Raw genomic sequence first — 13,733 nt, forward strand, 5'->3', positions numbered from 1 at the left:
AGTAGAGTAAATATAAATGTACATATTCCAGGGAGACCTCCAATCAAGAACGGGAATGGGATATTCAGAAAATATCCTCGATTACATTGAACGTGGTATTCCGAATGAGAGAATAGGTTAAGCAATTTTTCCCATGACTTTGTTTCGCAGAATGAACATCCCAAGACTATAGCCAGAAAGAAAAGTACACTAATTGCTATTAGAAAAATTTGTAAAGCTGTTAGATGTGGAGTCATTGCGATGTTCTCGCGTAGCAACAAATAAAAGGGTATTATAAACACTGTTAACACGTACACTGTTAAACAAAATCCATGCAACTTGAAAATACCTTTATGAGTTAACCTTCGTTTCTTAAAATCGTAATATGGAGCCACGCCAAAAATGTTTGCAAGTTTAATTATTGGATCCGTGAAATAGTAATTTCTTTCACGCTTCTCCAAAGACATGTTTGTTTTGTTTGAATTGACATGCTCTTGCTGCTGCATGTTTCTCAACATTTGTGGGTAGAAACGAGACTATAAATAAAACTAATTTATATCAATATTGATTATAAGGGGACAAGGAGGCAAGAGCAAAATTAATTTGTTGAAACTTCTAATTTCCTAAATGTATATTAATTTTATGAAAGAGGTTTGTACGAAGATGTTTACATGAACAACCTGTTAGATAATTAAACAATACACTAAAAGCTGTTAATTTCGTATTTTGTAATCTACAGTAGATAAACATAAGTAAAATATAGGCGTATATTTAATTAAAAGTTAATAACAACCAACAGTTCGAAATTTGGCAGTTGATAGACATTTTCTGAAGAGTACCTTCTTATTTTTATAGGCAGAACTTGCGACTACATCTAAAATTACTGATGGCACTACCTTAAACGTAGTCGAGTAGCTTACAATTATTCCTCTGCCTAATCTTAACAATAATGATTTAAGATTCATTTTTTCAGATTGTTACAATTATTGGGATCTCTGAAGTTTGCCGCAAAGAGGAATTGCTTAAGACGACTTTGAATCACATTCAAGACAAAAAATCTTATAATAAACTAATGCAAAAGTTTTTTTTTTGTTTTTTTTGGGAAACCTTCCGGACATTGAAGAAAACAAAATCCAATTATTTCCAGCACCATTTGTCTTTTCCATCCTATGCTTCGGTTCATCAACTTTTAATTCACAAGTCAACATTTGATCTAGGGACAATCGTCAGAAGTGACTATGGTAGATATGGTTTTTTTGGGTCGCTGATCACGAATCCGAGGTCGGTTAAGCTCCATCACATCAGGTTCAAGGTGATTTGAAGGTGAAATGAAGAAATGACCTCCAAAAAATCTGAAAAAATTTATGCTTATGTTTTAGAGGTCACTGAACCCGAATCCGAGGTTTGTTTACCCCTACGATACACCCTAGAGGTCATTCAAGGTAATTTCAAGGTCATTCATGAAGTATTTTGGATAGAAAAATTAAAATCAGTCTGAAAAATCTGAAAAAATTCGTTTGAATGTTTTTGAGGTCACTGAAGGCGAATCCAAGGTTATTTAAGCTCCATCACGTCAGGTTCAAGGTGATTTGATGGTTAAATTTAGAAAAAATTGTGTAAAAAAATTAAAAAGTGTATTCGGGGTCACTGAGTTGATCTGGAGGTTATTAAAGGTCTTCAAAGAGTTTCCATCTGTCTACGTATAACCATCTACTCGTTTGTATGGAGATATAGTCTCTTTTTCTGATGGTTTACTTTCGTTCTACTATTCTGACCCTGTATATGTACATAATTTTTTTCCGTTTCAACGGTTTGTCATTTTTTGACAATAACACCCGTAATTATGATTACAGTGACTTACCTTGTAACGATTTCCGCTTACATTGAAGATATTGCATATTAAACATATCATTATGTATGAAATATGTCCTCATAACCAGCCTTACATTTAAAATAATATAAGCACAACTTTAAAATAATTCAAGAAGACCAATATCAAAAATTGTTTCTTCCAATATTCAAATTTTTATCATACCGAACCTATCCATAAATACCATACCATAAATAGTGGAAGAGAATAACTGAACACAAAACTATTTTATCCACAATCACTTTTCAGACTTTTATCCACATATATGAACCGTCTAAAGTGATACTTTATCCACTAGTGGAACAAATTTATTTACTTATTTACTTGTTAACATTAACATTTACATTTATAGTAAAAGGACATTATTTTATAAATTATGCCCATTTACTAGAGCGAAATCATTTCAAAATAGGTGCATAAAAACATTATCTAATTGCATCGGAATTTTCATTAATTATTAGTGTTAGTAAAACAGTAGATAATAATTATTTAAGATAAATAATATTTTTTGTCTATAAGTATGTCTACAAATAGTTATATTGTAGTATGACAATCATGTATGTCGTTGTGACACTAATAAGTGATAGTAAAGTAGATCGCCTTATTTCGAACAAGCTTAATACTGAAAACTTGGGCTTTTTGCTTTGGATTATGTCGTGTAATCTTGCCAGTTCTTCTTTTTCTCTGACCAACAACGGCAAATCCTCACATAGTTTGCTGCACATCTTCAAGAGCATATTCGCTTTGTTGACTACTGCATCGCAGCTGAAAGTTATCACTACAGGACCACACTAAAAAAAATAACAAAACTATTTTTATATAATGAAATAATAAATATTTGAAGCCACATTTTTCTTTATTATTAAATTACAGATAAAAATTATAAGTGAGAAATAAAATAAAAGTAAAATAGACCTAGTTACGTTTCTCATCATCACCACATTTTTTGCTATTTACATAGATTCTTTCTTGCTGGCAGTTGAAGGAGTTATTAAAAACTGTATAAAAGTTTCTTAGAAAATCATCAAAATTTCATGTCGAATCTAACTTCAAACGTTTTTTAGTGTAATACAAAATTCACTTTATATTTATAAAGATGGGACATATGTGCTGATTCTTATCAAATTATTGATCAGGTACTTACCACCATAGCAACGGTATGGAACAAAGTCATCAATATAATTTTTTCAGTTAAAATTTCCTTTAAACGAATATTTAAACCATTTTCTGTAAACGTGGATAAAATCAATAGCATGCTTGCAACAGTTTGGGTAAAAAGTAGTAATAAGGGCCAGCCAAAAACTATATTAAAAGTGCATACAATTTTGTCAGCTTCCACATAGATTGTTTGGAGTTCTTGCAAATCTTCAATTGTGCTTGAGTTAATTACAGCACAAAGTTTAATCCTCACAAGGGATTTATTAACAGTATCATACATATTCCTGAGTAAACTGATGACGTGGTACATAAGACAGATCATTATATGCCTTGTAAAATGAATTACCAACATGTGCTGAGCTAAAATGATCTCCCCAGCTTCTAACGCAAATCCATAAACAATAAATGGGTGAATACATCCTGCAATAGCAGCTACAAATGGGATATTTAGAAAATATTTTCTGTTACATTTAAGCCGACAATCTGTGTGAGGTAAGAGATTAATGAACTGCTCCCAGGACTTCATATTCCAAAATGAAGAACCTGAGACAATTAGCAAAAATAAGAGCAAAGATGTTGCCTCTCCCAGAACTTTTAACCCATTCAAAAGTGGAGAATTAAAAGCAACATCTTGGCGAATATTGTAAAAGCAAATAAGTGTCGTCACCAACACAAAAACTGCCAATAGTATTCCATATAACTTGTACAGACTTTCATAGGACAATTTTTGTTTTTTAAAATCGTACCATGGTATTACACCAGCAATATTTGACAGTTTAAATAGTAGATATTGGTTAATTTCATTTTCGTGGCGGTGTTCTATGGCCATATTTGCTGCAATAGAACCACGGGGACAGTTGCTGCTACTCTAATTGTTAAAACTCTAATGGATAGGTAATCAATAAATTCATTAAATATTCACGACATCCATTTTGAAACAATTTAAAAATATGGCAAGTTTATTGTATTATCCATTATCTTAATGTAACTGAATATTGCACTAAAAAAGGTAAACTAAGAATTGTTTAAGATTCTTTCAGGCCGTCAGCCCGCTGCAAAAAAAACCGAATGATTTCTGCACGTATGCCCTTCAAAGTATCGTTAGTTATGCGCATGCTGACCAATGAACAAGTGCAATTAGCCGGTAACCGTGGAACATGCACCGTTAAAGGTAATTGTTAATTGCAAAAAAATTTACATGTATGCCGAGCATACTAAACGGTATTTTAGCAACAACAATTAATCGGAAAACGGTCGGCATACGAGCAGAGTGAAACCGAAGGATCGGGTGACGCCCTTAAAAGTGTAAATAAATATTGCATTTGTAAATGATAGTTACACGTATGCCTATTCGAAATTCAATGGTTTTTGGCATAAAGTGCACAATTTCCAAAGGGCATACGGTTTCCGAAGGTCTTATTAATTTCACACCTGTACCTATGGCTGTGTATTAATTGCACATGTATGACAATGATAGTTACATGTAAGCTCTTTTAATATATCATCCATTACGATGAGATTCATTATGAAAATCATTGGCATACAGTTTGTAAGGGATCTGCCTGGTGGCATACGCGAAAAAAGAGTGCTAATTTTTTTGTTATGTTCCAACGATAGTGCCACGTGTACCATCGTTATTTTTGTTAAATACTGATCTAATTATGGAAGTTTGTCAAACGGGATAGGAATTGGTTGGATCAAAATTGATTTTATCTGATAAGACAACCGCGTGAATTACCAAGCGCATTGCAAATGAAAGCGCCACGTATGCCATTGCTAATTTGGTTAAATACATACCTAATTATACAAGTTTTTTAAACGGCACATAAATATATTGAACGCTAATAGCTTCCAGCATTGTTTGAACATGTGCTGCTGCAGCTCAGGTTGAATATGTGGTAGCAATACAATGGTACTCCTTCGCATAAATCTAAAAGAGTTACAGACTATTTAAAAAATATTTTCGGAACTAAGCGGATTGGAATTAATGGGCCTGTAGAATGGGCTTCAAAGTCTCGAGACTATTTTTTATGGGGAACATTAAAAAATCAAGTATATAAGACACCCACGATAAGTTTGCAGCATTCAAAGCAAAAGATTCGACATGTTTGTGAGAATCTCTCAAGAGATACATTGTTTAAAGCTACAAGGAAAGTTAGGAAAAGATTGGATAAATGCTTAGAAGTAGGAGGCAAGCATATCGAAAATTTTTTGAAGTAATAATCATCTTTGGGACACCCTGTACATTTTAGCTACATTTTTAAGTCCTAGCGGGGTTGATCCATTTACAGAGACGTGTTGTTAAAAAAATTTATTAATGTCAGCTTCTTAGAATCGGTTCAGCTATAAAATATATTATTGAATTGAAAACTGTTTCTAGTACTATCACAAATGCGTGTTTTACAACCAAGTACTTTTTATAAAATCAACAGTTCTCTCGGCGATCATCACAACGGTAGCGTGTGTATTTCCCGATACCACTTTGGGCATGACTGAAGCATCAGCGATCCTCAAACCGTCTATACCGTAAACGCGCAGCTGATTGTCTACCACGGCGTACTCGTCAGAGGAAGGTCCCATTCTACAAGAACTGGCCTGGTGGTTCTCGGGGCCTGTGGAATAACGTAGGGCGCATTTCCAGAAATCGTCAGAGTCGTAACTAAAAAAATACAACAAAAATTCAGTGAGNAGTTTTTTAAACGGCACATAAATATATTGAACGCTAATAGCTTCCAGCATTGTTTGAATATGTGCTGCTGCAGCTCAGGTTGAATATGTGGTAGCAATACAATGGTACTCCTTCGCATAAATCTAAAAGAGTTACAGACTATTTAAAAAATATTTTCGGAACTAAGCGGATTGGAATTAATGGGCCTGTAGAATGGGCTTCAAAGTCTCGAGACTATTTTTTATGGGGAACATTAAAAAATCAAGTATATAAGACACCCACGATAAGTTTGCAGCATTCAAAGCAAAAGATTCGACATGTTTGTGAGAATCTCTCAAGAGATACATTGTTTAAAGCTACAAGGAAAGTTAGGAAAAGATTGGATAAATGCTTAGAAGTAGGAGGCAAGCATATCGAAAATTTTTTGAAGTAATAATCATCTTTGGGACACCCTGTACATTTTAGCTACATTTTTAAGTCCTAGCGGGGTTGATCCATTTACAGAGACAACGTGTTGTTAAAAGAATTTATTAATGCCAGCTTCTTAGAATCGGTTCAGCTATAAAATATATTATTGAATTGAAAACTGTTTCTAGTACTATCACAAATGCGTGTTTTACAACCAAGTACTTTTTATAAAATCAACAGTTCTCTCGGCGATCATCACAACGGTAGCGTGTGTATTTCCCGATACCACTTTGGGCATGACTGAAGCATCAGCGATCCTCAAACCGTCTATACCGTAAACGCGCAGCTGATTGTCTACCACGGCGTACTCGTCAGAGGAAGGTCCCATCCTACAAGAACTGGCCTGGTGGTTCTCGGGGCCTGTGGAATAACGTAGGGCGCATTTCCAGAAATCGTCAGAGTCGTAACTAAAAAAATACAAAAAAAATTCAGTGAGATAAAGGAATTGAAAACAGATAACTGTCTCATTAGGGGGCAGTTTTTGAAATTTCATTTCGTCACTAAGAGTGTAACTTTGGGAAGTGGTGCCTACTTACTAAATTTTCGAAATTTGTCATTTGATTCTCAATTTAATAAGAATAAGAAAAGCGATAAATTTATATAAAGACTTTCCCCAACATCAGTTCCAAATTTTGTTCAATATTGAGTGTAACCGTGCATGAAGTTGAAAAGAGAAAAAACTTTTTGTTTTTTCATTTTATGGAATTCCAAAATAGCTCGAACATTTCTATATACAGGTGCCTCACGGTGACGGCCCATTAGAATTATTTCCGAGACTACTTCGATTTGAATTTTGAAAATTTGGGATGCCGGGTTTTCGGGCATGCCCTTCTCCACTAAAATGGCGTCCACGTACCACTTCCGGTTATAGCGGAAGTCGTCATCAACTTGCTTATTTTAAATGGAAAACCCTATATATTATTACAATTTTGGATTCTACGTGTTATTTTAGGTGGACTTTTATGAAGTTTCCCTATTCCTAAAATTAACCGTTTTCGAGATATTTAATTTTTTCCAAAAAAATGGAGAGAAACAGTGACTAACTTCAATCCATGTGTATTTTATAGTAAGAAAGATAAAGCAACAATATTTATAGGGGGGATAGCTAGACCCCTAAGCTTCCCATCCATACTTTCAAAGTGGCTTAATTGCATACAGGGTGCTAGAAATTTAATACCGAGTTTAGTTAACTTCAAATCTTCATAAGTAGGTTTTTTAAAATGGAACACCCTGTATGTTTTTCTATATTTTGATACACAATTTTATTCTCTTTCGAACGGTATCAGGGTTCACTATCACCTAAAATCATGTAATTTCTTGCGAGGATAGCTGTGGAATTTTTAGCAAATCTTCAAAGCAAACAACAAAACTGTCACCATTTATTGCAATGGGATTCTAAGCAGAACATTCACAGTTTTTAATGAGACATATCCCAATTTTCCACCAATGAGCAGAATAAAGTTAAGAAGAATTCTAAAAAATCAACTTCATACATAGTAATACACAATTTTAATTATGTATGTTGATAATAATAATGCACTAAGATAAAAAAAATGACTTAAAAAAGTCATAAGTGTTCAATATGACCCCCATTAACAGCTAAGCACTTGTGGATTCTAGAGATAACACCATCAGTCACCGCTTTTGCTATTTCAGCTGCAGGCAATTCATGGAACGCTCTTCGTATTCGAGCAATCAAATCCTCTTTTGAAGCAACGGGTGTAGAATAAACTTTTTGCTTTATTACTCCCCAAACATAAAAATCTAATGGAGTGAGGTCGGGAGACCTCACTGGCCAATTCCACGGTCCTAGGCGTCTCATCCATCTATCTTCAAACATTTCAGTCAGCTGTTGATCGATTTGATTGTGACAGTGAGGTGGAGCCCCGTCTAATTGATACCAACACTTCCTTAGTTGGTCTAAAGGTATATCATCTAGAAAATCTGCCACAACCGTTTGCAAAATATTGAGATATCTGTCGGCATTTAAATTTTCTTCGTAGATATGGTCAGAAATTTGGTTGTCTTTAATTAGACAAAAAACATTTACGCTAAATTTATTTTGAAAGTTTCCTTCCCGGATAACATGAGGATTTTCAGATGACCAGAAATGAGTATTAGGTATGTCTATTAAAAATACTTTCTCTCGTAAATTTTGACTCGTCTGTCCATATAATATCTTGCACAAATTGTGGATCTTCTTGGTATCGCACTAACATCATTTCACAAAATTGTACACGTTGCACGGCGTCACCCGGATGAAGAGCAGAAAGTAGCTTAAATTTGAATGGATGCATATCATTAGTTCTTAGCATGCTGTGAATGGACGCTCGTGAAATGCCTAAATCATACTCTGCAGCACGAGTTGAGGATTCTGGATTAAAATAAGCTAGCATTTATTACATTATCTTCATTTGAAGTTATTGGTCTTGGTAAAATTCTTTCTGCACAAATTCGATCATACTCTAGTTGATTTGCTAAAATTCTTCTTAACTTTTTTCTGCTCATTGATGGAAAATTCGGATATGTCTCATTAAAAACTGTACATGTTCTGCTTATAATCCCATTGCAACGTCCGTGAATGAATAATAAATTTAAAATATCAGCATTTGAATATGTATTGTTTTCCATTTCTTATAAACTCTAAATTAAACTGTCATGGCTTGTTTACACGGGAACAGTCAATTAAATTTTAACTAAATTTTAAGTCACTTGAATCTATTTGAACAGCGCATATGTGGTAAGTAACAAGTTATGGAGCAAGTAAAAATTTAGTACACTGGAATAGAATTTATTCTATTTTTTCGTGCAAGTTGACCACTTGCACCGAACTTTTCCCTCCTGCTGATCCACTTTCGCTCCCCAAAGTCGTTTAGGTCTATTTTTCTCTTCATATATTTCTTCATTTATTTCTTCTAATATAATATTTAGGATATCGCGTAGTATGCCATTAAAATCTTCTACAAACTGCTGCCTCACGTTCATCTCGTCAGGTTTACAAATATATAAACTGCACTAGAATTTACCAACAACTAAACTTAGAACTTACCAGTGCGAATAGCACTTGCAGAAAAAGCAGTAACTTAAAATTTAGTTACCACTTGTAACAAGCCTTCACTGCAAGAGACTAACAACAAATTGACAGTTTAGTTGTTTGTTTTGAAGTTTTGCTACACAAAAAATAGTAGATAACTTAAAAACTAGAAGAGATAGGTATAGGGAACCCTGATATCGTTCGAAAGAGAATAAAATTGTGTATCAGAATATAGAAAAACATACAGGGTGTTCCATTTAAAAAACCAACTTATGAAGGTTTGAAGTTAACTAAACTCGGCATTAAATTTCTAGCACCCTGTTTGCAATTAAGCCACTTTGAAAGTATGGATGGAAAGCTTAGGGGTCTAGCTATCCCCCCTATAAATATTGTTGCTTTATCTTTCTTACTATAAAATCCACATGGTTTGAAGCTAGTCACTGTTTGTCTAAAAAAATTAAATATCTCGAAAACGGTTAATTTTAGGAATAGTAGTCTCTGAAATAATTCTGATGGGCCGTCAACGTGAGACACCCTGAATATTTTACTACTTTTGAGCAACTTTTTTCTTAAAATGAGAAACAAAATTGTTTTCCCTCTTTCTAACTTCATCCGTGGACACATTGTATCTATATCTTTACTTACTCGTTCAACTCAGCACAATCTCCGTAAGTTGTCTCTTGAAGCCGTATACCGTACTTGGTTACCAAAGTATCGCTACTTGTAAGATTCTGGATGATCCTGATACCCTCGACTAGGACATCGATGTCACCTGGCGCCGTCAAATAATTAGCGACCATTATTGGAGCCTCGAAAGGATCGCTGGATCTTAGGGAGACGTATCCCCTACTCTCGGGGTGCAGATTTACGGGAGAAATCGACAAAGTTCTCGTGGCATCTGGATCTGAGGGATCTTGAGGAGCGTCCGCTGATGAGTTTTGACTACACCTTTGGGTATAGCCCCCGAAGAATAGCTGGATGTCTGGATCTTTGCCGCTGGGATCGGCGTATTTTGAGTTGAGCCTGGCAGTGACCTGAGACATTCCTGCAGAAAAGAATCAGTGCTTTTAAATATAAGCTGCAATCTTTTTTTCAGAATGAACTTTCGTTATACAGGGTATGGCGTGTACAATCTATAAAAATTAAACTACAGCTTCCTAACGATATTTGTAATAGAAAAGTCTTATACGAAAAAGTTCTATTTTTGCGGTTTTTTTTTGCGAATTAAAGTTCATTTATGGATCAAAATATTTTCTCTGGAACGGTCCTGTCCGTATGTTACATGAGTTACGTGCTGTAGACCAGTCGCGTAAACAAATCGTCGTTGAAAGATAGAAGATACTTCTCAATTTTTGAGGAATTCTTCAATGCAAAAGTACAAACTAAGAAAAATAGATATTTAAAAATAAAATTATATTTTCTTATTATAATAATTAATAGTAATTACTATCTTAAATGCATTGTTGTTGCTGCAAGAGTTCGCAAACAAAATCACATCCGTAAGCATCTGTAGTTGCCAACTGCGTGCACTAAACAAACTCCATTAAAATATGGAACAAAATGAAATTAAACTTACCATTTCTAGATAAAATGTTGAAAATGATCCCCATTAGCGCGGATACAGGCATGGCACCGACGCACCTAATTTTTGCGAATATTTTCCCAAATTCGAGTATTGTAAACCAATGACTTCAAGTGACGCCAAAGATAAAAGTCTATTGGAGTTAGATCGGGTGACCGAGGTGGCCACGGCACAGGACCAAAGCGTCCAATTCATCGTTGAGGAAACATTTCATTCAAAAGTGTTGTTACTTCTCGAGTACTGTGTGGATGAGCCCCATCTTGAAGATAAAACATGAGTGCTCGTAATGCCACATCGTCCAAGCAATCGGTTCTCCAAAAAATCAGCATATGTTGGTCCATTTCAAAGAAATAGGAACCCACAAGTACATCGCCTATTATGCCAGCCCAAACATTTACCGAGAACCGATGTTGAAAATGAGTTTCCCTAATCGCGTGTGGATTTTCATCCGCCCATATGTGCATATTATGGAAATTTACTTCATCATGGGTAAATGTCGCCTCATCTGTTACACAAACATAAGTAGGAAAGTCTGCTTGATTGGCATATTGCTGTAAAAACCATCTACAAAAACGTTGATCACAATCCGGGGGTAAAATCTGTTGAACTGGTTGCAGATGATAGGGGTGTAACAGCTGGCGCCTTAAGATGCGATGTACGGTACGAGATGAGGTTCTTACTTACTGTGCGAGTCATCGAGTACTAATTGTGGGGTATCGTCAAGATTTTTCAACACTGCATCTTCAACATTAAGGTTCACTTGCTGCCACGTCCTTCTCATCGAGGAATAACACTTCCCGTATCTCGCAGCCGCTGAACGCACTGTAGGATTGTATTTGCACATGGGGGGGTGACATTGTGGCCATCGCTACTGGTACAACCTAGTCGCCGCGAATACATTTTCTTCGGCTGCACCATACACTAACACCATATCGACAGGTTCGGAAATAGTAAATGCATTGTTTTTTGGTTACTAGTTTGTGCACAAACTAAAAAATTAAGCAAAGTAATAAATTAGAATATCGTTTTTAATGTAATCGGCACGCTATTCTTATTTTTTACTTCTTTACTTTATAAAAATTACAGTGTCACTATCCTGGAATTGCAAAATAAAAACTTTTATCTGGAATCTTTCACTTTTTAACACTGATGGGTCGATGGACGATGCTTAATATTTAATAATTAAGTGAATAATGAATTCAATACAAATACAAAAGCAGTTGACTGCACAATTTTTTTTACAATGTAACCTAACCTTATTTTAGTATTACTAGTATTAGATTATATCGACTTAAATTATAAGGTTGCATCTCAGGTCGTATAAAAACATTTCCAAAGCTTAATAAATAACACAGGGTCGGCCTTCATTTTCGTTGAATAAAAGAATTTTAATTAAAAAAAAAACGCGAAGATAGAACTTTTTCGTATAAGACTTTTCTATTACAAAAACCATCAGGAAGCTGTAGTTTAATTTTTATAGATTATACACGCCTCACCATGTATTTAAATGTGTATGTGAAGTACCAACTCGTATATTGCATGTCACTGTCGATAAAGTACATACAGACCGACACACATTAGTTTGCATTTGCGTTTACAAATACACTCAGACTCAAACTTAATTTGTGTCGGTCTGTATTGTAATACGGCTTTTTGTCGTAAAAATAAGTATCACGGTGGATCTTGGATAATGGTAAAAAATTGCTTGAAGTATCAAAACTTAGATTATATTGTAAACCATTCAACCGAAATAACATGTGAATTGGCAGCGATAAAAGTGGTAGATCTAGAATTAATTATAATATCTGTCTATAGGTCCCCTGATGGTATTCTTAGGGAATTCTTGCACATCTTGAATAATCTGTTTGCTCAGTTGAGTCTTGTAAATAAAAAAATATTAATCATGGGTGACTTTAATGTTCGTTTTAATAAAAACGAACAGGACACACGAGTGTTTGTGAGTTTCATGGAATCCTTTGGTTTTACATATCTCATAAATGAAAATACACGTGGTGAAAATTGTCTGGATAATGTACTGGTGAATTTTGATTCCTTGAGATATAGAGCGGGTATTGTGGATAAACACATAGCAGANCTATTACAAATACCATCAGGAAGCTGTAGTTTAATTTTTATAGATTATACACGCCTCACCATGTATTTAAATGTGTATGTGAAGTACCAACTCGTATATTGCATGTCACTGTCGATAAAGTACATACAGACCGACACACATTAGTTTGCATTTGCGTTTACAAATACACTCAGACTCAAACTTAATTTGTGTCGGTCTGTATTGTAATACGGCTTTTTGTCGTAAAAATAAGTATCACGGTGGATCTTGGATAATGGTAAAAAATTGCTTGAAGTATCAAAACTTAGATTATATTGTAAACCATTCAACCGAAATAACATGTGAATTGGCAGCGATAAAAGTGGTAGATCTAGAATTAATTATAATATCTGTCTATAGGTCCCCTGATGGTATTCTTAGGGNTTTTAGTTTCCTATATACAAATTTTATAAATTCTATGTAAGAGTTGATACCAAATTTTACACCGTGTCATAAACTATTAAAATTAAAACTAGGACATACCCAAATGGAATTTAAATACTTTGTTTTGTTAAAATCTCGTGAAAATCATATTAATTAACAGTTTAAGAGTATGATGAAATGTATCAATCCTTTTGTATATAAATGAGAGTAAAATTGTGTCAGTAGATACCTTAAGAAATAAAACACGCTTTCTTAACATACCTATTACATCATATTTTCCCTAGTTTATCTGCGGAAAATAAAATTTACAATTATAATTATTAAACTTGTTATTTTAGTTGCAATCAGCCCCTATAAAATGATACGCCACTGCCCATGAGGGAATGTAAACACAACTTCCTCACCCTTCCGATGAACTATTTTGGCTTCAAGCCACATAGGTATAAATTATGTATCTATGTCTTTTCTTGATCTGTG

At 34.5% G+C, this 13,733-nt stretch overlaps 2 protein-coding genes across 2 annotated transcripts in view; both read right to left on the reverse strand.

Moving 5' to 3' along the window:
- Nucleotides 1-2,248: 2,248 nt before the first annotated feature.
- Nucleotides 2,249-4,691, reverse strand: LOC108908597. Its single transcript, XM_018712717.1, has 2 exons — nucleotides 2,994-4,691; nucleotides 2,249-2,640 (listed from the first exon to the last, which is right to left on the reverse strand). Exons 1-2 carry the CDS (start codon nucleotides 3,834-3,836, stop codon nucleotides 2,374-2,376), a joined length of 1,110 nt encoding a protein of 369 aa, XP_018568233.1. The 5' UTR covers nucleotides 3,837-4,691; the 3' UTR covers nucleotides 2,249-2,373.
- A 1,496-nt stretch (nucleotides 4,692-6,187) lies between these two features.
- LOC108915069 (glucose dehydrogenase [FAD, quinone]) overlaps nucleotides 6,188-13,733 on the reverse strand; it is a 17,984-nt gene continuing 10,438 nt past the window's right edge. Inside the window, exons 3-4 of the mRNA XM_018721060.2 lie at nucleotides 9,823-10,222; nucleotides 6,188-6,550 (exon numbers count right to left, since the gene is read on the reverse strand). Coding sequence (XP_018576576.1) covers nucleotides 6,292-6,550; nucleotides 9,823-10,222 — 659 coding nt within the window. The 3' untranslated portion in view covers nucleotides 6,188-6,291. The remainder of the gene's footprint in view (nucleotides 6,551-9,822; nucleotides 10,223-13,733) is intronic.

Source organism: Anoplophora glabripennis, unplaced genomic scaffold (assembly GCF_000390285.2).
Source record: "Anoplophora glabripennis isolate ALB-LARVAE unplaced genomic scaffold, Agla_2.0 scaffold1, whole genome shotgun sequence".
NCBI lineage: Eukaryota > Metazoa > Arthropoda > Insecta > Coleoptera > Cerambycidae > Anoplophora > Anoplophora glabripennis.

Bases quoted from the DNA above. Each gene is read 5' to 3' on its own strand.
- LOC108908597 (XM_018712717.1), bottom strand. From the start codon at position 3,836: ATGGCCATAGAACACCGCCACGAAAATGAAATTAACCAATATCTACTA. The intron at 2,641-2,993 runs GTAAGTACCTGA...TATTTTTTTTAG, and splicing joins TCCATACCGTTGCTATGGTG to TGTGGTCCTGTAGTGATAAC.